This window comes from Saccostrea echinata, unplaced genomic scaffold, assembly GCF_033153115.1.
Source record: "Saccostrea echinata isolate AGI-Se365-2 ecotype Australia unplaced genomic scaffold, CSIRO_AGI_Sech_v1 ptg000001l, whole genome shotgun sequence".
In the NCBI taxonomy this organism is placed as follows: domain Eukaryota; kingdom Metazoa; phylum Mollusca; class Bivalvia; order Ostreida; family Ostreidae; genus Saccostrea; species Saccostrea echinata.
The window spans coordinates 49,628,431-49,652,875 of NW_026889750.1; the positions used below are offsets into that span (position 1 = coordinate 49,628,431).

The 24,445-nt window shown below is 31.1% G+C and overlaps 1 protein-coding gene across 6 annotated transcripts in view; it reads left to right on the forward strand.

Moving 5' to 3' along the window:
• Window positions 1-21,914, forward strand: part of LOC133193907 (cGMP-specific 3',5'-cyclic phosphodiesterase-like) — a 52,765-nt gene extending 30,851 nt beyond the window's left edge. For 3 of the 6 annotated variants that reach the window (XM_061329830.1, XM_061329845.1, XM_061329823.1), the window contains 15 exons: window positions 1,051-1,115; window positions 3,429-3,543; window positions 3,816-3,959; window positions 4,225-4,368; window positions 6,885-7,031; window positions 7,144-7,251; window positions 8,544-8,653; window positions 13,204-13,291; window positions 13,761-13,861; window positions 14,073-14,150; window positions 16,576-16,714; window positions 16,803-16,886; window positions 18,198-18,315; window positions 19,832-19,920; window positions 20,543-21,914. In XM_061329830.1, coding sequence (XP_061185814.1) covers window positions 1,051-1,115; window positions 3,429-3,543; window positions 3,816-3,959; window positions 4,225-4,368; window positions 6,885-7,031; window positions 7,144-7,251; window positions 8,544-8,653; window positions 13,204-13,291; window positions 13,761-13,861; window positions 14,073-14,150; window positions 16,576-16,714; window positions 16,803-16,886; window positions 18,198-18,315; window positions 19,832-19,920; window positions 20,543-20,617 — 1,605 coding nt within the window. In that variant the 3' untranslated portion in view covers window positions 20,618-21,914. The remainder of the gene's footprint in view (window positions 1-1,050; window positions 1,116-3,428; window positions 3,544-3,815; window positions 3,960-4,224; window positions 4,369-6,884; window positions 7,032-7,143; window positions 7,252-8,543; window positions 8,654-13,203; window positions 13,292-13,760; window positions 13,862-14,072; window positions 14,151-16,575; window positions 16,715-16,802; window positions 16,887-18,197; window positions 18,316-19,831; window positions 19,921-20,542) is intronic. The other 3 variants (XM_061329838.1, XM_061329852.1, XM_061329857.1) reach the window with 3 other exon arrangements.
• The last annotated feature ends 2,531 nt before the right edge of the window (window positions 21,915-24,445 follow it).

The window sequence follows — 24,445 nt, forward strand, 5'->3', positions numbered from 1 at the left end:
TAATATTTTTGTACTGTATAAGTTCCAATAATTTAATTCTGATTGTAACGTGCCATTTGATTGGATAAAAAATTTACTTTATATCGTATAAATTGGGTTGCCTACGTCACAATGAAGTCATTTTTTAAAGTCAGTCATCTTTTTTCGTACACTAAATGAATGGAAATTAAATTGTAATGAATGAAATTAATAGCTACCCAATTTATACGGTATAAAGTGGGTTGGAACAGTTTACACTTTTTTTATAAACCGCTTCGCGGTTTATAAAGCGTAAACTGCCCCAACCCACTTTATACCGTATAAATTGGGTGGCTATTAAATTCATTCCTTAAGTAATTTAAAATTTGCTATAATTTAAAGATATAAATCTCATAATTGTAATAATATTGATTTGAAATTGTTTTGGTATTTTGGCACATTTTCAATGCATTTTTTGTAAAATTGATGCTGTCAAAAATCAGTAGCTAACTATTTTAGCATTTTAAACCTGAACAATCTGTTTTTAAAACCTAAAATTTATAAATAAGTGACAATGAAAAGAATGATAAAGTTTTTAAAGAAATAAAATTTCAGACATAGGCCCCACTTTAATTTTTTTATAAAGAATATTAACCAGTATGAATCTAAAAGCATTAAATTTACTTGAAATATGTACATGTATTTCAGCTATTTCTCAAATAAATGAAAGTCAATTTGAAAAAAGAATGAAGTTAGAGCATGTCAGTTTTACTCTGCAGGTTTATAGAATTATTTTGCATGAAATGATAGTCTACACAGCACAGTTGTAATTCTAACCTCAAAAATATTTATTCACCATACTTTTTTTTTTGCTTGGGGCAGGGGATGGGGTATTTAATATTAATATATGATTTTAACATGCAAATACGTGTATATGCTTCATTATCAGTATAATATTGGAGATTGTCACTTTAAGAACTTTGTATTTCTGGTCCTCACTTTAACCTGTAGGATTTCTCAGAGCATACATTATTTAATTGTTGCTCATTTTCTTTCTAAGAAAATCCAACTATAATGCTTTCCTCTTTTCAGGATGTTTTATTTTCCATGGCATTTGATTTATATGCAAAAGACGGAGGCAATATCAGAATTCCTAGGTAAGGTCTTACTAGTAATCACCAGGAAAAAGGTCAATATTGTGTGATCATGGTCTTATATTACTCCTTAGAAATATCAGAAGTTTGTTAAATGATGCTGTTTATTCCAATCCTGACAAGGATTATGTGTCATTTCTCTTGTGATAATTCTGTGCCATTACCTGATTAAATAACTCCCTGGTTACCCTGGCAATTCAAGCAGCCATACTCTATAATGAAATTGCAATAACAGTATTACAATGAAATGTTTTAAATAAGATGCTGAATCACATACATAGAAAGGATTTAGAGTGCCCAGATTATTATGTATCATGTTCTTCCATTAAGGAGGAAGCTAGCACATCGTGACTTTTTGACCCCTGTTTCAGTTGTGATTAATGGATAGGGTGTATATATATATATATATATATATATATATATATATATATATATATATATATATATATATATATATATATATATATATATATATTGGATGTTTTGAAGAGACCTGATACAGTTCATTCAATGCAATCAACCTCTTATAATTATTGAGTTATACCTGAACATGCATATGTTAGTAGCAATATCTTTGAAACATTTTCATTCTTTTTTTCTTTTTTCCTTTAAAAAGGAAATCTTGTTTTTATATTCATATGAAGCAGAGTTTATTAAGAAAAAAAACTTTCAACATGAAAAGATTCAAGTCTCTTGCTGTGGCATTGATGACAAACTGACTACTCTATGATTAACTTGATGACTCCAACTCTACTATCATTAACTTCACCTAAGTATGTAGCAATATACCATTATCACCTGCTTTTGAAGTTTATGTCTTCCAGTTGAATTTGTACACAAGAGCATGTTCTACGTATGAACAATTTTTTTTAAAACAAGGCAGACTGTTGACAAATAGGTTGATGATACTTAAGAAATAAGATATCATTTTTAGAGTTTCATTGGGATATGACATGAAGTTGGTCACATGATCAAATCCTATAATGCCCAAAGGTCATTATAGTAGATTTGATCACGTACCAACTTCATGTCATATCCCAATGAAACTCTTAAAAATGATATTTTATTTCTTATGTTTATATTCTATACTTTCATTCGTGTTACAAAGAAAAATACGCTCTATTTAGACTTCGTTATGAAAATGCAACATAACATACCTACAATGTCATGTGACTTTCAGTCGAAACTATCCAAATGGCTCGCACAGTTTACTTTCTATACACAAGAAAGTTTGATCACATAATCAACTGCATGTCATTGAAAATTGAATGTCAATTTAATTTGTATCGTCATATAAGGAAAGACATTTGCCAATGTAAATATAAGGATATCAACAATCTCATCTAAAGTCCACATGAAATATGGAGGTAACGAACAGTATTCAAGCTCAAAGTTCATTAAAACAATACAAATTGGAAGCAAAGCAAACATGACCTCCAAAAATATCAGAGGTGAGATCAGGTGCCATGGAGGAGTGAGCATCCCCTGCTGACCAGTCACACCCGCCATGTGCTCCTTGTCATGATTGGGAACAAGGTCATTGTATCAACCATAAAACTTGCAAAATAATGACTTCAAACAAGACTGTATATTTTGTTTCATCAACTTGTTTGCCAATAGCTTACCTCAATTTAGAAATTGTTCATACCTATAGCATGCTCTTGAATATCGAATCAACTGGGAGACAAAAACCCCATATGCAGGTGACAAGGGTATATTGCTATTTTGCATTTTCGCAAATTCTATGATCCATACTATGACATTGTTTGCAAATACAATCTGTCTATGTGTAATGTTGACTGACGTTTTTCATAGACATTGTTAGGTTGTTATTTTAACACTGAATTGTCTGTGTATTATTCTGTTTACCTGCTCATGACAAGGCAGGTGTGACTGGCTGTTTGACGGGGAATGTTTACTCCTCCATGGCACCTGATCCCACTTAGATGCCCATGTTCCCTCTGCTCATAATTTGTATTGTTTAAATGGACTTTTAAGAATGATCACTAAACATTATCTTCTAATTTTATTTTTTAATCTTTCTTTATCAGGCTAGAAAATAATCTCAGCTGAGATTTGGCTCGGCTGGATATTTGGACTGATGCCTTTCAGGTGAGCCAAATCTCAGCCGAGAGCATTCAGAGGCCAAAAAAGAAGTGTCAAGCTGAAAGCTGCATATTATCTCCCTTCCAGTCATGTCTTAATCCAGACCAGTTTAAGTTGTAGAGACTACTGGTTGGACTTTTGGTTTAGAATCCTGACTGGTAGACTTTTTTAACAGAATTATCTAACATAAGTTATCTGTTTTTCTTTCAGTGCTGCAGAAGTGGCGAAGTCAAGGAATGCCGAGATAGCTCGACATGTGGTGCTGAAGGGAACACCACTCAATATTTCTGAAATTGAAATAGACAAATTGTTCGGCAAAGGAGTGGTAAAATTTTTTACAACCATCTCGTTGAAATGGCATAAATTTTTTTCCCCCATATTTAGCTTTTTGTATATGATTGTATGAAGCTTTTGATAAAACTTTTAAGTCTAAGTTTTGTATTGTTCAGAATGATACAATCTTCAAAAATTATATTTCAATTTTTTTTTGCTGAATTGTTCTAATTCCCTGAAATCTGGCTAACTTAGTGCATGTATGTACACCTTTTTTTTTTTTATCTGATATAAAAAAATTAATATTACATATTTGACTTAAAGGAATTTGAGGATGAAGGATTTAAAACCAAAAATATGCTGTGTATGCCAATTTTTAACAATGAAAAGAAAATCATCGGTGTTACCCAACTAGTCAACAAATTAAATGGTGTTCCATTCAATGAGAATGATGCAAATATAATTGAGGTAAATATTTCACAAAGGGATCAGCATTAATTTGATAGTAAATTCTTATGATAACATTATATATAATGTGACACATAAAATATACCTTGAAATAATTATCATTTCCAAAAGTTTCAAGTAATTATTGCTGTTGTTTTTATCCTCTTAAAGTTATTGCAAATCAAATCCAGCAACAACTGAGTTATTTAATTACCACATATGAAATTAAATGCAACACAATTTCTAATAAGAAGTTATTCTAGAACAACTTTTATTTATTTTTCAGGCTTTTTCTATTTTTACGGGACTTGGTATTCATAATTGCCAAATGTATGAGAATGCCTGTCGGTTGATGGCCAAGCAGTCGGTGGCTTTAGAAGTTTTATCCTATCATGCCACCGCTCAACAGGAAGAAACAGACAAGCTAGTGGTAAGATGTGTCTTATTGACTTAATATCATACTCATAAATTGTCAAACCAGTTTTTTCTTCAGATTCAATTGGTTTGATTGACTTCACCCAGCAGTTGTCAGGATTCTTCATGAAGTTTAAAGTAGATGTGTTGTAATTGATGAAATGTTCAAGTTACAACTTTGTCAGAATTTGCCACAAATTTTTTTCTGATCACAAGATATTATAAGTTACATAATTTTGTAGTGAATGGGTATGGGATAATACCTCATGGTCAGTAAATTTTCTACATAGTGAGGCAAAGCTGAGCCAGCTAGGTTTGAAATGTACTAACCAGGTATCATCACCTACACATTACATAACTATTTAATGAATTTACCCCACCTATGACATAATTATATTCAGGCGACCGTTTCACTAACAGATCGTAGCTCGTAAACGTAGATGTAAATGTGAACGTAGCACGTAAGTTCGTTTCACTAAGAGTTACGATTTGCGAGTTACGATTAAAGTTGATCGTAAGTCTACGAGTAGTCAGGGGCACTCTTTAGATACTTACGTGCAAGTAATTTCATGAAAAAAAGCAACACAAAACAGAAATATAAGCAAGATTCCAAAAGATTGTCACTTTTAGTTTTCTACTGTCTGCTTTCCTTGCAAGTAAATTGTGAAGATTGAGTCCGATCTTAAATACACGCTAAAACATACTTGCAAAGAAAAAATTGTTAAAAGTTTAATATTTCTTTTTTGAGCTTATCTATTCACAATTTTTATTTCAAAATAATACTCGTGTATTCTATAATGAAACCCTGTGCACATTCAATCATAATGGCATCTTTATTTTTTCTTTATTTTATTAGAAAAATACAATGCACATAAATATGACATATTACAAACATTTGCAGAAAAATTCAGCTTAGTGCGCTCATTAATTTTCGATAAAAACGCTTTGTCCACGATTTGACAACCCTGGTATATACAAAAGACGCCGATGGCCGGTTGTTGGATGAGGGCCTGCTCTAGACTCAGTGTTGCGTCAATTTACAGATTTGAATTTTTAATTTTGTTCATAACTTGGAAATTGTGAAAATAATTTATTTTGCCTCAGGGTATATCATGTATTCCGAGTGCAAAGATTTGCACGGGATATCGCGCGATATTGAGCGATAGATAGTTTGATAACACCTTTACGTAGAGATTTGTGTATGAATATACAGTCCAAAGAATATAGTGAGTAAGGCAGTTGCTCTCTGAGAAGTGGTTGAAGCAGAAAAACTATCGAAATAATACATATTAATATAGGCAGGGATCTATATACTAAGTATATACGTCCATGATAAAAGTAATTCATTTTTTAAAATACTTTGACAAACCTGCATATGGGGAGTATCGACAATATTAAAAAAAACAAAAAAACAATATCATTTAAAAAATTCAATAATGAAAGTAGAATTAAATAAATAAACATACCAAGTTTAAAAATGATTAGTTTTTGAACAGAAACAGGAAACAAGGCAGAGGATCGTCTAAAGTTCTAAACATTCGGAAAACTTTGTTTTCAAATGTTTAGATATACATGTACGAGTGTGTCATAAATTTGCAATTTTAGCTTGAAGTAAAATGAAACGTTATATACCATCGTGGGCTATACTTGTTAATTATAAGACATAAAATGCAAGAATAAATTTAGATAATTGATATGTATAATTTGATCCCGGTGAAAAAGGAACTTTCATTTAATATATATTATAAATATAGATATATACTTTTTTTTTTAGTAAACGATTTTCCATTAATTAATTGTCCTTTTATTTCTTTTTGAAGACTGAGAAAAATTCATGGTGATTTTTTTTTGTTATGATCTTTTCCTTTCTTTCGTTCTTTTTTTCTTTCTTTCTCTTCAACAAATACACCTCCTCAGTCAGAAGAGTTCCAATAAGTTGGTCGTAACTCGCTTATCGTAAGTGATACGTCTACGAAATGTTTTGTGAAACGCTCGTATACGTTCACGTAAAATAATCGTAAACATAATCGTACGTTTACGATCTACGATTTGTTAGTGAAACGGTCGCCAGGTGTCCATGTTTTGTAAAAAATTTTCTACCAGCTTTATTGTTTCTTCATGCCCATGCAGTGCCTATTACAAAGTCACATTGTGCTTCAATCGTTATATTGTTTTGTGAGTTTTCCATGCAGTTATAATGTACAGACAGTTTTTAACAATTTTAGTAAAGAGAGAAAAAGGTTCCATAATTTGTGCATGTTACTGATGTTAGTTCACCTTTTAATTATCAACAGTCACTCAGCAAACCTCCTGTCCATTGACAATTAAAAAGGAACTTGGATTGCTCTAAATGTTACAAAAGACTTGTAACTCCATAATTTTCTAATGACTGTGTATAAGTAATATACTCCCTTTATGTGACAGCTAGACTTCAACCAATTGTAAGCCAGGATGTCAAAGAAAAAACAACAGAGGTATGGTAATGTTATTTTTTATGACATTTATGGTATATACTTCTTTGTTAAATCCTAGGTTAGCCAGCTTCCCTCTGGTAAGGACATTGGTCTGTATACATTTGAGTTCAATGACATTCCTCTGGATGAACTAGAGACTGCCAAATGCACCATCACGATGTTTACGGAGGCCAATCTCTTGTCAGAATTCAAGATTCCTCTAGAAGTATGTTAGGATAATGAATCGGGATTCTTTTTATATATTGCAAAATAGAATGTTTAATTTTTGCTCTGACAACTGCATGATGAGAAAAGTCATGGGATTTTTTTTCTTTTAGGTGATGTGTCGTTGGACATTAAGTGTGAAGAAAAATTACAGACCAGTGACATATCATAATTGGCGACATGCTTTCAATGTTACTCAGACAATGTTTACTATATTATATGTAAGTAAACAGACATTAATTTGACAGAATTTAGGCCAGATAAAATTGAAATTACAGTTCTCAGTCTAATTTTCTTTAAAACAGGTGAGCTAGGGTAGGAGGTTTTTTTTCTTTTTATCCATGATAAATTATATGCAGGAGGCATTTTTTAATTCCAGAATCTTTTATAAAATTGATAAAGAAAATTCTTTCTTCATAATTATACTGGTATCATTATGTACATGTAAATATATTTAACGTCATTTAAAGAACTACGCATGGTAACTCCCGATTCCCGCCTACATTTTACAACCATTTAATTCAATATTGATGACAATTTGGCCATAAAATCTTTGTTTAATACAAAGAACAGTTCAATGGTAATTGATTAATTATTTAATTCCAGTGCTAAATAGTAAAATATCCCTAATTCCAGCTCTTTAAATAAGGGGGGTAGACGATATTTTCCACTGAAATCGGGCTATAAAGCATCACCACATTCTGAAATAGTCCTGGATATGAATAAATGTTTCTTAAATCTTTTCTTATGTTTTATGCATAGAAAATTAAGCATATATATTAGTAAAATATAATGTTTCAGTTGTAAAGCACTTGGAAATTGCTAGAAAAATAAGCATTTTTGTCGTTTTTTGTATATAAACATATGTTCCCCCCCCCCCCCCCCCCCCGTGAAACACAAAAAGCTTTGGTATGAATTTGTGAAATGACAGTACATATTACCCGTAAAAAGGAATTTTTGTTTCACGGGGGGGAAAGATGTTTTAAAAATATTTTCCGTTTTCTGTTGATTTCTATAGTGAAAAACACGAGTTTTACCAAAATTTTAGAGTTATCTCTCGTTGTTTTCCTAAAGAAGTAATGTTTTATGAAAATCCATATAAATATCAATATAAATATTAAAAATCATTCGAATATCTTAACTTTTGAAAATTGACTTGGAGGTAGGCGGGAGAACAATACTATCGTTCGCAGTTCTTTTCCTAATAGATGCATTTTTCCCATTTTTTTAATGACAAAGTGTCCATATCATTGTTCACGCTTATGCAAAATGGCTACCAGAAACAAAAATTGAGTCCAAAACTATGAAAAAATGAGGGCAGAATTATTTTTCCTAGATTGATCTTTGCATTACCAACTTTTCATTTTATTGATAATACGGGGGAAAAATTTCTTTGCAGCAGGCCCAGGAACCATAATTTTATTTTTGGTTTATTTAGCCTTAAAGATATTTGGATATATCAGATAGTAGCATATCTAACAGCATAAAATATGCATTTTATATTTTTTCTTAGACTGGAGGAATGATAAAGAAATTTGATTCACTGGAGGTGCTAGCCCTACTTGTTGGTTGTTTATGCCATGATTTAGACCACAGAGGAACTAATAATGCATTCCAAGTCAAGTAAGGTGCAAGCTGGAACTCCAGCAACTTGTAGAACTTCTAATTTTATATATATATATATATATATATATATATATATATATATATATATATATATATATATATATATATATATATATATATTTACAGTTAAAGTGTCAGATTTCTCCTCCCATTTTGATAATTCAGGTGACAACTGTAGAGTACTGTCTGTTCTTGTCTGTCTGTGTAAATTTGGGGCCTGCAGGTCCCCCTCTTTTTTTCCAAGCATAACCATGCTTTTACTATTAAAAATGATCATTGTAAGGTTGGCTGCCCCTACCCCCTTACTTTCTGTAGTAGCATAGTTAAATCATGGTAAATTGGTAATTTATTAATAAAGGATCATTCTCTATAAGGCCGTTTTGTGGCCTACAATGACTTCAAATTTTCAAATAGTATTTTTTCCCTTAAAAACTGCATGAGTCAGTAGGCTAATGTTCCAATTTAATGATAAATGTTGATTGGTTATTGATACAAAAGTATTTGTTATGATATAGGGTCACAAAGTAAGGTACTATCGGTCCGTATTAGCATTAGGGTAATGGGAAAACTCAAGAGGGTTGGTGTGTTAGGTAACTCCTACACATGTCATAACCACCTTTAACCAACACCAAAATTTGCATGTAAACTTCTTATGAACATAAAAAGTGATTACCAAATTATCAACTTGGTTAAAGGTGGTTATGACATGTAAATAAAAACTTTTCGCTTCATTTTTACGATATTTGCAGGAAAAGCTAACTACTTACAATGAAGGATATCAGCTTCTGTAGATTATTTCTTATTATAAACTTCCACTTAGAGTACATGTTTCTATTGATTTACTAAGAATTTATATAAGCCATGCATGTTTACTCAAAAAAGGTAAACTTTTTACTTAAAAAATCTAAAATCAAAGGACTGAAATGACTGGTTGTTATAAAATTACGTGAAGACAAGTCTCATTGAACTATCTGCTAGAAATAAAGAAATTTTTTATAGACTATAAGGCATGAATATAAGTTACTTATTATAATTATATTATTTATAAGGATAGTTTAGTTTATCTATGCTACTTCTTTGTATTTGTATTTCCTTAGGAGTACTGCATATTTGTTATTAGTTCTAGAAATGATAAAAGCTATTTTTGTTGTAGCGGGAAGATGCATTTGCTATTTGTGTTATAAACTTAATTTTTCTATGGGTACACATGTAACTTTTATAGATAGAGAATTACTGATGGGATGGTTTCATAATGGAAATTCTCGCCTCGACCTTTTAGAAGGACACTTTTCCGTATGAGTGATATAGGATCCATGTATTTTGTTAACTGGGTGTTGAGAGGACTCAATCTATTCATCACACTTCTTTGGTAGCATCAATATAAGTTATGAGAACAGTAGTTCTGTCTTCGAAAATAAAAGGCCAAGGAGGAAAGGGGTTCCTAAATGTCACGTGATTGATAATTGAATGTTGCTTTACGTCATTTTAGAATTTTTCACCCAGATAAAGAGATCATCCACTTAAGGTGAAGTGTCACAATTTTGATTTATGCATGGTTTCAGTATTGACCAACACCTACCGTGGGACAGGACCTCCTTCTTTAAGATAATATCCAAGAGACCCATGACTTTTACTTTCAATGCTGAGGACTTAGCAAAGGAACTGTCACTACCCGTGTTAAACACCTTAGTTCTTGACGCAGCACGGAAAGAGAATTTAATTCTTAGGTTTCAAGAGTGCGAAAGGAGTGTCATCTCTTACGGTCCAATTTGTACCTGGGATGTTGTAGAACTCTGTTAGTCCATGGATATACTAAAACTTCTGATATGCGTAGTGGAAGGAACTGTTGAAAATCTACTCCATTTTATGGAGTGCTGGGGGGGGGGGGGGGGGCTCGACTTTTATACATACATTTGTGTATTATAGTTAAGATAGCATTTTAAATTAAATATATTGTTTTACATGCGTAATTAAATTGAATCAAATCAACTCTTACGATGTTATTTCATTTTACGTCGATATATATATTTTTAATACAACCGTTCTGAGTTTTATGTACTGACTATAAACATGTACTTGCATTAATATTTTCATCCTGTAAATTAATGAATTCTTTATTTTTTTTTTTTTGCAAATGTAGACTATATTTTATAAATTACAACTTAATTTTGATTTAATCACAAACAAAATTCATTCATTGCTTTAAAGCGACAGTACGGCTGCAAAATGTGTGCTTTTTCATTCAAATTTACCCAATATGTCATTAAGAAATAAGGTATAAAGTTTATGTAAGCAGTTTGAGAAACAGAAATATTCTCTACTCAAACAAAATTAACGTAATTAGAATCTGCCGGAAAATCAAGGGTCGTACGAACTGGAGCAATCTTAGATCTGTTTATTTGTACCACATGAATTCTAAAACGGCACGTGCCTACACTGTAGAGTTTACAATTATAATGAATATTAGGTAAAAGCAATTTTCAAAAACAAATTATCATAACTTTCTGATAAAATAATCTAAAATAATAATCGTGAAGATTTTAGTCTGCATTCAGGCAAATTTAACAGAATTAAAAGTACAAATGTTGACGTTTTGTGTATTGGGGTCAGAGAAAGGAAAAACCAACTGATCATACGTTATCGCGGCAAATGTCAAACAAAATATTTTTCTGCACAGTTAAAAAAAATTAGCATTTCAAATGGCAACAATGTTTATAAGTCAAAGGTGTATTTTTATGTTGAGTTAACACTATTTTTTTCTCTGAAAGCGATGGAAAAATGAGAAATGATAACAAGTATCAACAAACCTGTCGAATAGAACCTTCGAGAGCCCTGCGTGAGTGTCGCCGAGTTCCCGTTTCTTCCTTATCCAGCGACTATATTAATCCCCAAACTAAATTTTAGTAAGGAAAGTTGCTTTTCAAGTTCTTTTTTCAGTTTCTTTTTATTTTTGGTCGACTTTGTCAACGTAGCAGGCCTACCGGGCTTCCCTCTCTAACCATGCTGTTTTGTTTATGAAAACAACGCAGGCGTGCATAGCATGGAATGTGGAACCCCGAACACGTTGCTATGTATATATTTACGTCCCATAAATAACTATTAATTTTAATGAAATAATCCAAATTATTTAATTGTAAAAGTTGTAATTTTCTGAAAGTTTGTACTTTTATGAGTTGTAAAAAAATTCCAAATCTTGTCGGAAAATTTTATCAAGTCAGTTTTTTGATGAGATGCGCAGTACTGTCACTTTAAACATTTGATACACAACTTTTATAGTTCAAAAGAAACTTAGAAATCTCATGTCTTGCATGGGCATTTTATGCGTAAAATAGGTACCACATCTATAGAAACAATACACAAGTACAATATAAACATATATGAAATAATACTTTTAATTAAATGCTAATTAAACATTTTTCAACATCGTACGAGGTGCATTTTGTAAAGATTTACATTCAAAATATGCAAAATGTGAATGCATCAAATTCTTGCCATAAAAAAATATCTTTAGCCTTTAATTAAACAATCTTTGCTTTTATTACTTAAGTCTGATATGTTTCCGACATAAATAAACAATTTCTGATCATTTACATCTAGAAACATGCATGAAAACTTGAGGTAAATAGACCTATCCTCAATTTTTCTTTACTTGACGGCCGTATGTGATCTTTAAATCATGCGACTTAGGTGATCGATGTTGAAAAACAAACATCAAAATCATGAAATATAATGATTAAAGTTACATAAAATCACATTTTTAAGTGATTTTATCGTAGGCCAGAAAATGGCCTTATAGAGAATCATCCTTTAGTTGTGAAAGGAAGTTAAAAGGTATACATTATAAAATTGGGTAGTGAAAGGAAGTTTGGACATCTATCCAGAAAATAGTTTATGTGTTTAAGATGAGCATTTTCTCTATACCAAACATAAGTTCCTGTTCCAGGGGTTCAGGCTCAGATTGGGAACAAGTTATTTATAAATTTTAAAAAACTCACTGGATATATTAATACCTTAATTAATTACTCAGACTGCACATTTATATAGGAGGACACTTTTTGCATGATAATGTAAGCAGTTACCAATCAACCACAGTTTTGGAATTCATCACCTTGAAGTTCAAGATCAGGGCTTTAATTCAAAAACATTAGAAAAAGGTGTTACTTTTACAATTATAGGAGGTATAACCCTGTGGAAGGGATTCTGATTAAATATGGTATTGAATTTTTCTCTATCAAACATTTTGGCCGGTACAATCATGATTTCAGCCAAGTAAAATACCCAGTACTGTCAGATTTTGAAAGGCCTGCAAGAGCTTGGAAAGCAGAGAAACTACATGCCTTTTGATAATAAAGCTGGTATTTTGTACCAATTTAATAGTAAAAATACACATTGATGGAGCTATAGAATGGTCACAAGTTGAAATACTGATGATACTCACTAGTTACATGCATTCTAGGCTGATGTTCTTGTTCAGTAATAATTGTTTTGCTATTTCTTTGTATTATGATCATTTATAAAATGCAGAATTTTTGTTTTGTCTGAAACAGAGTGGCTTCCCCTTTAGCAATGCTCTACAGTACATCTGTTATGGAACACCACCATTTTGATCATTGTATTATGATTCTGAACAGTGAGGTATGTCCAGCATTTACTGTTTTACAATTAGTTCACAGTATTCCATTTACAATTTTAAAAAGTATGTTTTATGATTATTGATAATTGGTGTCCCTTCAGAAGAGCGTCTGTATTTGTCTGTGTCCAACTGTCCATACAATGCATGTTTACATGTCTGTCCTGTAAAGTTTCATAATTTGGATAAATTTCTAATTTCCATGTATGATTTAGCCATGGTAACAAATTGAAAAAGAAAAAACAGAACAAACCATTAATCATGATTGAAGAACTTTAAAATATTTCAAATTACTCAAGTGTTGTTAAATGTTGCTTCTTTCTGTCTTATTTATATAATAAAGAAAACATTGTCACTTTTCAGAGAAAAATGTAAAAGTAAAACATAATGATATTCTCTAGCTGTTAAACTTTTTTCCCTGAATTATTGGTAGAGCTACAATCTCACAGGGACTTCCGCTTTCATTTGTTTTAGGGAAATAACATTTTCCAATCACTATCACCTACACAGTACAGAAATGTAATTAAGATGTTGGAGCATGCTATTCTGTCTACAGACTTGGCTTTGTATTTCAAGTAAGATTTCTTCAATCAGTGTATAACATTTTCAAAAAATTAAATATTTGGAAGTGAGAGATTTTGATTGTAGTATTTAATCATCAACACAAACCCTTGCTTATAATGAAACATTAACATTTCAATTTCAATTTTTTTTTTATCTTAGCTTTTCTATATATAGCAGAAATTATTTCTTCCTTAATCTGAGTGTATTTTCATTACAATACAGAAAAAGAGGTGACTTCCAGAAGCTGGTACAGGAAGGAGAGATGGAGTACCAAGAGCCGTACAAAAAAGATTTACTGAAGTAAGTGTAGAGCAATACAAAGAGCCATACAAAAAAGACTTACTGAAGTAAGTTTAGAGCTGTACAAAGAGTTGTACAAAAAAGATTTACTGAAGTAAGTGTAGAGCTGTACAAAGAGTTGTACAAAAAAGATTTACTGAAGTAAGTGTAGAGCAATACAAAGAGCCATACAAAAAAGATTTACTGAAGGAAGTGTAGAGCAATACAAAGGGTCGTACAAAAAAGATTTACTGAAGTAAGTGTAATGCAATACAAAGAGCCATACAAAAAAGACTTACTGAAGTAAGTGTAGAGCTGTACAAAGAGTTGTACAAAAAAGATTTACTGAAGTAAGTGTAGAGCAATACAAAGAGCTGTACAAAAAAAAAGATTTACTGAAGTAAGTGTAGAGCTGTACAAAGAGCCATACAAAAAAAGATTTACTGAAGTAAGTGTAGAGCTGTACCAAGAGCCTTACAAAAAAGATTTACTGAAGTAAGTGTAGAGCTGTACAAAGAGCCATACAAAAAAGATTTACAGAAGTAAGTGTAGAGCTGTACAAAGAGCCGTACAAATAAGATTTACTGAAGTAAGTGTAGAGCTGTACAAAGAGTTGAACAAAAAAGATTTACTGAAGTAAGTGTAGAGCTGTACAAAGAGCCATACAAAAAAGATTTACTGAAGTAAGTGTAGAGCTGTACCAAGAGCCATACAAAAAAGACTTACGGAAGTAAGTGTAGAGCTGTACAAAGAGCCATACAAAAAAGATTTACTGAAGTAAGTGTAGAGCTGTACAAAAAGATTAACTGAAGTAAGTGTAGAGCAATACCAATAGTCATACAAAAAAGATATACTGAAGTAAGTGTAGAGCTGTACAAAGAGCCATACAAAAAAGATTAACTGAAGTAAGTGTAGAGCTGTACAAAGAGTTGTACAAAAAAGATTTACTGAAGTAAGTGTAGAGCTGTACAAAGAGCCATATTAAAAAGATTTACTGAAGTAAGTGTAGAGCTGAACAAAGAGTTGTACAAAAAAGATTTACTGAAGTAAGTGTAGAGCTGTACAAAGAGTTGTACAAAAAAGATTTACTGAAGTAAGTTTAGAGCTGTACAAAGAGTTGTACAAAAAAGATTTACTGAAGTAAGTGTAGAGCTGTACAAAGAGATGTACAAAAAAGATTTACTGAAGTAAGTGTAGAGCTGTACAAAGAGTTGTACAAAAAAGATTTACTGAAGTAAGTTTAGAGCTGTACAAAGAGTTGTACAAAAAAGATTTACTGAAGTAAGTGTAGAGCTGTACAAAGAGTTGTACAAAAAAGATTTACTGAAGTAAGTGTAGAGCTGTACAAAGAGCCATACAAAAAAGATTTACTGAAGTAAGTGTAGAGCTGTACAAAGAGCTGTACAAAAAACACTTACTGAAGTAAGTGTAGAGCTGTACAAAGAGCCATACAAAAAAGATTTACTGAAGTAAGTGTAGAGCTGTACAAAAAGATTAACTGAAGTAAGTGTAGAGCAATACCAAGAGTCATACAAAAAAGATTTACTGAAGTAAGTGTAGAGCTGTACAAAGAGTTGTACAAAAAAGATTTACTGAAGTAAGTGTAGAGCTGTACAAAGTCAGGTTATATTATACAAATATTGACTGGGTTTGAGGGCAACATTGATAATGTTAGCCTCCAAGGGATAAAATATTGCCCAGTGTAGAGCAATAGGCATTATTTTCATCCCGAGGGGGCTTACAGAATCAATGTTCCCCAAAACACTGTCAAATAATGCTCATGAATAATCAATTATGTTGACTGTTTCTGTATAAAGATACTATTTTTTTTTTTTATGATCCCATAATCAAGAAGATTTGGGGCATATAGTTTTTGTCTATTCATCTGTCTGTTTCTCTGCAAAACTTTAACCTTGCCCATAACTTTTGAATGGTTTGTGCTAGGGCTTTTATATTTCACCTGTGTATTCCTTGTGACAAGATTTTTCTTTGGGTAACAAACTATTTGACCTCTTGACCTTGACCATTGAGTGTGACCTTTTGCAAAATTTTAATAAACTTTAACCTTGCCCTTAACTTTTGAATGGTTGGTGCTAGGGCTTTCATATCGCATTTATTTATTTCTTGTGACAGGACCTTTCTTTTGGTTCAAACATTTTTTTGACCTCATGACCTTGATCTTGGAGTATGGCACACTTTTGAAAAACTTAAGCTTGGGCCATGTTTTCAAATGGTTGGTGTTTGGACTTTCACATTTCACATGTGCAATCCTTTTGACAAGACCTATCTTTGGGTACCAACATTTTTGAACCCATTTGACCTACATTTGAAAAACTTACCTTAGCCTTGAGCTGAAACATGGGGATATAATTGTTTCCCAAACACATTTTGTAACTGAATATAAAAATGTTGTACGTTAGTATATAATATTCCCTTGTGTTTGTAGAGCTATGATGATGACTGCATGTGACGTAGCTGCCATCACTAAGCCATGGGAGATACAAGAGAAGGTTGCTCAGTTAGTGGCAAATGAATTCTTTGAACAGGGTGATAAAGAAAGAAGTGAACTGGGAGAAACCCCTATGGTTGGTTGAAATATGAGGGTTAATCACTTTTATACTGCAATCATTAACTTGTAAGTACCAGCATCTATAACTATTGATGACTTTTTAGGCAATGATGGATAGAGAAAAGAAAGATGAACTCCCTAAAATGCAAGTTGGATTCATTGATGCAATTTGTCTTCCAATATACAAGGTCTGTTGAATGAAGAATACTCTACGTCAATTAATGTACCAAAATTCAAAAGCTTTATAAAGATTTTTCCAATAAACTATTAATAAAATTAAGAAATAAATAAAAATATCCCAGTGAGATATAAAAATATACCATTGAGATATACTCATATTTATAGTTTATTTAATTTAATCATAATATATATATATATATATATATATATATATATATATATATATATATATATAGTTGCTTAATTTTCCTTTTTAACATTTTATATTTAACAGAAATGGATAAAAATTTCTGTTTATAAGGTGTAATTATTTTCCTCAAAGATTAACACTGAGCTAAAATTTCTTTGATTTTGTATAAAAACAGGATGGAAAGGTCACCTTCCATTACTTTTATTTCAATTCATAAGTATGGAAAGTTTTGTCAGTTTCTGTTATTCATCTCTGATAAGATATTTCTGAATTTTAATATTTCAATCCATTTTATTATTTCAGTTAAATGTATTTTTTGTATTTTCAAAGTAGTTGTGTTTATTATGAACGTGAATGACAATATATCATAGAATCAATTTTCAACTGAACTTACATGTACTATAGTACTTTAAACAAAGCTTTAACTTGACTGCAGCCAATGTAATTGCAAGAAAATGAGGATCATGCATTTTACAAAAATTGAATTAATTTTTTTTTTTTTTTTTTGATAATTCTATTCTGTATAATGATGGAACAAAAGGCCCTTGAAGACATGTTCATTTTCCAATCAGTTTGGATATTCCACATGATCATGACCAGTTAAACTTTTAGATCTTGTAAGTTTATGTTCTTACCTTGAGCAGACGTTGACAGACTTGTATGGAGATTTGAATCCATTGCTAGAAGGATGTTTGAAGAATAAAGAAAAATGGCAGAATCTGCAGTCTCGTGCAGTACAACTTGGTGCTATATTTTTTTCAATTGTTTGCACATGAATAGGATGTTTGGCCCTGGCACTGTTTGCTGTTTCGAACCTTCAGAATGTTTGTGACCCTGTTCCAAAAAATTTTTTTTGTTGTTTCCTTCTGTTGACAACAATGCCTGAAAAAATGATAATTGTTAATTTGCTGTTGTAATTGGGGTGTATTCATTTGCAGTGTTATTCACGAAATATTTGCACTCTGAGAAACATCCAATTACCAGCAAAATGTCCGTTGTAATTTTGTAGTTCTCAGCGTGTTGTTGTCCCCAAATAGACTCAGCAGAAAGAATATCCTTGAACAAATAAGGTCTTTCTCTATGAAGTATATCTGTTGTTGATTACCTGTATTCTTGTTGCAAATGACAGATGTTTGCAGAGATGAATCAGAATTTGCGCCCTTTGTATGACGGTGTCTTGGACAATAAGAAACACTGGCAAGAGTTAGCTGACAAACATGAAAGTAAGACAGCAAGGAAGAAAAATGGTTAGCACCCTCATATGTTTGCCCATTGTTGTATTGGTATATTGTGTTGTTTAATATAACTAATATCACACACAGCCTGTTGTGATTTCTGATAAATTAATCTTCAACTTTGTCTGTTATGCTTTGACAAATGATTTTATTACTAATCTTACATCACATAATTTTTTACTATGTGCACTTAGAGTAATATGATACTTAATTTTTGCAAAATATTATATGTATTTTGTTATATTAATGTTAATAAATCTGTATAATGGTAATATATTGACTAGAATGACATATCAGATTAGTTATGTAGTGAAATATCTAGAAACAATTAAATAATATTAAAAATTAACATTGTACAAGCTTGAAAATAGTGCAGTTTTAAAGATAAGTTGTAGTATTAGAAAGCTTTTTTTCAATTCATTAATTGAGTTAATTAATTATTTGAAAATAAATAGGAAATTATGTTGTGTTTTGTTCTTCTAGAGACATGCAGTCGTATGAGAGTAGTATTTATAAAAGATTGTATAGAATTTTTATTTTTAGTAAATGTGAAACTGGGGGATTTTTCTCTTCCTTGAATTTCTTACGTGAATATTTGTTATATATACATTCTATGTCAAATGACACATGCTTAAAAATAAACTTTTAAACTGTCTCCTCTTAGTAACATTCCTTTTAAGATTTTTTTTACTCTTTGAGAGTATTTGTTCCTAAGCTCTACTAACAAGTTAAAAAAGACTTCACTTCTGAAAACAAGTGTGTATTGGATCTATTACCAAATGAAATCTGATTTCATAGCAAAGAAATTTTAGCATCAGAGTAAATGTAAGAAATTTATGGAGTATCAAAAACATGAAAATTTTAGAGGGTTTTGAAATCTTTTTGCAAAGTAAGAAAGTCTGAGGTGAAAGCTAGGACAGCAAATATTACTGACTATCTTAAAAGAAACTTGTTTCTTTTTCATTAAACAGCTTTTTGTGTTTCAATTTATCTAGAAGCATATAGGGTATTCAACTCCTGACATAGGTTATATTTCACTTTTCTTTTCTGATGAAGTTTATATTTGATATCATGTAGCATAACTCCAAATCATAAAGAAAATTTAGGGTCAGTGTGCATCCTACTGAGCAACGGAAATAGTCATTCATAAATCTTATTTCTAATGGTCTTCATAAGCGTTTTTTGAATTGAATCTTGCATAATTTGCATTGTTTAATTCAAATATGCTATTAATGTAATTGATAATTTTAATATTAGCGACATTGACCAGACTTTTTTTTTTCAAAAGCTGATTAGCGACATACCGTAGAATAGAATTAATAATTTGAAAAAAAAAAAAAAAAAGAAACAATTCTAATATATGCCTATTTTGTGGCTTTTGCCACATAACTGCAAAATTGAACACTATTTTATACCTGTTTTCAGGTGGGTTTTTTTTCAGTTATGATTAGCAATAATTAAGAATTAAATAAAGTAATGCTTCTACATTGTGTTGTAAGATAAAATAATTTCCCAAATATTTACCCAGATGACGAAACTCCACCTGAGCAGCAATCTCACAGTCCCGAACAAAATGGTATCTCTCAGAAGCCCGATATCACAGAACAAAAGAGAAAGGTCCTTCATTTGCATTCAGTTTAGTTCCACCCTCTTAGCTCCATCCTTTTAGTCTAGCAGTTTTTAGTTAAATATGTAGATATTTATTACCGTCTTTTATCAGGTTTATGTTGGCATGATTTACAGTAGTTTGTGTTCTGTTTGATCTTTAATTCCACTTTAATTCTTTTTGTTCCAGTTTTGGAATGTTGATTAATCACAATAAAAGTAATATATCACAAGCTATTATCATTTAACACTGGCGTTTTGAGATCGATACAATGAAAAGCATTTTTTATATTTGTATATATGATCAAGTTTTAATTAATGGCAATAGGCATGCAGTTTTACCATGTATGATTTAAGAAAACTCTGGTAACTGTAACAGATTTGTAATAATTCCCTACTTTTTCTCGCTGGTTATTTTTTGTTTTTATTATCTTTCATTTTAATTTCCACTCTTTGATCTCGTTTTCATTTTCTGTGCTCAAATAAGTGTTTGTTCGAAAACAGTTTTTGCACTCTTTTGAATTTATCTACTTGCGATCTAAAGTGATAAAATAAATGGTCTATTTACCAATATAGAGATTTGTAAAATGTGGTACACTGGAATATTGTGTTTAAAAACTGTTTGTCCTTTTAGGAACATGACATGCAATGTGAGGAGAAAGTTTCTATACAGGAGTCCAAGAAAACCAAAATCTGTGTTCTTCTATGATGGTTTTTTTCTGTGGGGAATTAGCATCCATTCAAGAGACAAAAATGGCCATATTAATATTTACTCGAGTATTCTTCTCAAAACGAAGTTGTCCTTTATTACCGGGTATAAGATTTTTATCTTTTTCTTTACTCAGTGTTATTGTAATGCTGATTTAAATTGATTAATATTGAAAATGGAACCAATTTGACATGACCCTTTCACTACCTTGCATGTACATATAGTATATATGTACATGTAGTATACGTTTGTATTGGAATATGAAAAGATTTGTCTATGACGTGTAGAATAATGCAAATCTTAACACTGATGATTAGGATCAATGTTTTAATACTGTTATATCTCTTCTGAAGAGATAATATTAATTTGTTGTTGGTATGTCAATGTCTGATTCTAGATGTTAGGAATACAGTTGACGAATGAACGACTCAATTATACAATGCACTGTTTCCTTTTGTTTTACGTTGTTATATTTCTTATGGTAGAAAGGGTAGTAAATACCTGAGTTTTATATATGAAGCTGTGATAAAATGTAGTGTTTTTTCTGGTTGGTTCTACCACTAGAAAAACAAATTCATCTAGATATAACATTGCATAATTATTTTACGTTAGGTGAACCATAAGGTGCATGTTGTATGCAAAGGCTGTTACGCCACAGTTTCTATACATTTTAATTTTGTATGTTTTACGCAGCATTGGAAGTGTATCGGTATACACACTTTGAAGAGGAAAACATTTTAAATGAAACTGGCAGATACTTATTTTAAAAAGTTTTATATATAGTGGCAAACCATATTCAGTTTTATTTAATGATTTTTACAAGAGTAGATGAAAAAAATACAAGTATAATTTTAGAGATTCAGGATCAGAGTCATTAATAACAAGTTGAGCATTTTCAAATTTCATAAGACAAAAAAGTGAAACATTTTATGAACGTACTGAATACAAAAGAAGGATTCCTTCTGTCTTTTCTGTAAAATGGCTAATGTGTCTATGTGATGTATTTCATCTTTCAGTATGTATTTGTGTATTATAAAGCCCTTACTTGAGAAAGTGAAATGTTTTTAACCGATGATATTTTCTGATTGATATTATATAAACATCAATTGATCTGATGTAATTAAGCATTTTACATTTGATATAGAGATACAAATGCAACAGTTATTTATTTGAAAGTATTCATTTTGTTCATGATTACGAAACAAAAGATGCATTGTAGTTCGATGTAACGTATAATTTATTTCCAAGATGTCGAATTGTTGGTAGTTGTTATTAACAATAAATGGTTGATAAAGTCTGTTCTTGTGGTTTATAAAAAAATGTTTAGTAAATGTAGTATCATAGCTTATATAATTGTTTGATCTTGTATGGTTGAGTCTTGAGATGTTAAGTGTAAAATTAGTCAGCTCGATCACATCTGACATGTTTCAGTATTTACTAATATACAAGTTCACTAGGATCTTTGTCACGTGTCTTGTGTAGGAGATAAGCAATACATTCTGCTTCCGGATACTTACATGTATTTCCAGCAAATTTTCTTTTACATACAATTGCATAATCACGACGTGGATCTAAAAAAGGCGGTGAATGAATGTTGATCAATGTCATATACCCTATAAAACAAGGCGAGAAAAGGGGAAAAAACGGACTCCTGGAAAAAAAGTGTTGTCAGGTACCTATGAAAAGTAAGCAGTTCCTTTGACTGGTCATAACTACAGTGAGCATTGATCAAGTAAACGCAGTAATCTGTAGTCAAAGTTTGTGTCAAAACAATAGCCACACTCGGTAGGAAACTTTGACCCAACAAGAAGTTGTATTTTGCAAATAAGGTCATTTTAACTATCAATATTTACATTTGCAAATGTTTTCTCTTATAATTATTGCACCTTTTAAAGAAAGGGAGCTGTTGAGAAATTATAATTTATAAAAAGATAGTCCACCTCGATCTCTGATCAGCGGAAAAAAAGATAATTTCATGGCCATGTGAATCGGGGCACACCTTCCGTTTAATATTGTTATCAACTTCCTATGTCGGAAAAGTCTTTGTCACAAGATTTTCAAACTTTTCAAAATGAAAAATTAGCACTCTCTGATCAATCAGTGATATGTGTTCTTGTTATTAAATGTAGTGGAGCCTGTGCAACTTGGAATGATAATTTTACACTGAGACTACATATTTTCAGCCATTTTAGGGGCTACTGGTCATAAAGAGAATATAATAAATCACAAAAATACTTCTTCAAACATCGTCGTTTATAGACTTTATTAATGGAACCATATTAAGCAATATTATTCAAGAATAAATTCTTTTTTATTCAATTGACATAAAAGATTAAATCCACATTTCAACGAATATAGACGAACGCAGCACAGTTAAGGTGCCAAATGGAAATATCGGCGATTTTTTTTAGATAGAAAATACATTCTTTACAAGGATGGGCGTTTCTTTTTAGGACTTTACTATTATCGCACAAATGCAATGTGGTTGAAAACTACATATTGAGGACGATTAGATTTCTTATTTAGATTTGTCACGTGATGTGGCAGTCACGTGATTTTAACAAATATCCCTGAAGTATTGAGGTCATCTATAAATTCTAATATTGCAAGGACATTTAACCAAGTTAAAAATCTAAGTTTAACATATAATTATTTTCAACACTCCTTGTAGTTTGTGAAAAGTGCTGCTAACCTATATAGATTCTACTTTCTAATTGCTAAAATTACATTTGTTAGACCGTATGTTGAATATTTTGCTGGTCAAGTAAATTAAATATAGATATAATTAATTCATTTGCAAGATTTCAACAGGTTCGCAGCACTTTTCAAATACATGTATCTTCATACTTCTTCAGTTTATGTGTAAAAGCTTGTCATAATTCATTGAGTGTATGCCCTTGCAATATATCGATTTATTACGACCCTTTTATTACCCTTCAATGAATCTGTACACAAATATACGACAGTATCGCTTGTCTAGGGAATGTACGTGAAGTATATGAATAAAATCATAAAATAGACATCGCATCCAAGTTAATGGCCTCTTATATATCTACAATTTATATTTTATTTAATTACGAAATACATTTTTCATTGTATAAATATAACTTGATCCGCTTCTCATTGCATACAAACTGCGTCAAATTTTACGATATGACGTCACATTGACAAGTGCATTGCGATCAGTGAAATGTTTATATATTGCTGTGTGGGATTTAACCAACGACAATAATGCATGCACTAGTTAGTATTGGTGTAATTTAAAGCTATTCAACAGTTTTAAATAGCAAATCATTTCATTTTGTGGTAATTTAAAGACCTTATATTTTTGTGTGATGTCATAGTAAGCATTTCCCGTAAAAATTAGGCCTCGCCTCCTTACTGCAACCTTAACTGTGCTGCGAATGTGCCCAATATTTTTGGAGTCAATATACCACCTAAATTTGTAAATAAATATTTTTCAGAAGTCTTTGTCAGAATGTTTTCAATCCTTAATATGATGAAGAACATATCCAAATAATGAAAACAGGATTTAATTATTAAATGACTGTTTTGGGGTTGCGTTCATTTACAATGTGAATATTTATCAAAAATGTATTTTTTTTATTTAAAAAGATAATATTTTAGGGAAACATTATTATCATACACCAACCATTATGAATAATTAACAAATAATCATGAAAAGGAATGCACGTCAATTCATGATAGATATTACAAAATTTACACACAATCTTTAACAGACCTTTGACTCGGACACATTTCATTAATATATTGTACTATTTAGATTTCTCAGGAATTTTGCATTCCTCAGAATAATTGCATGTCATT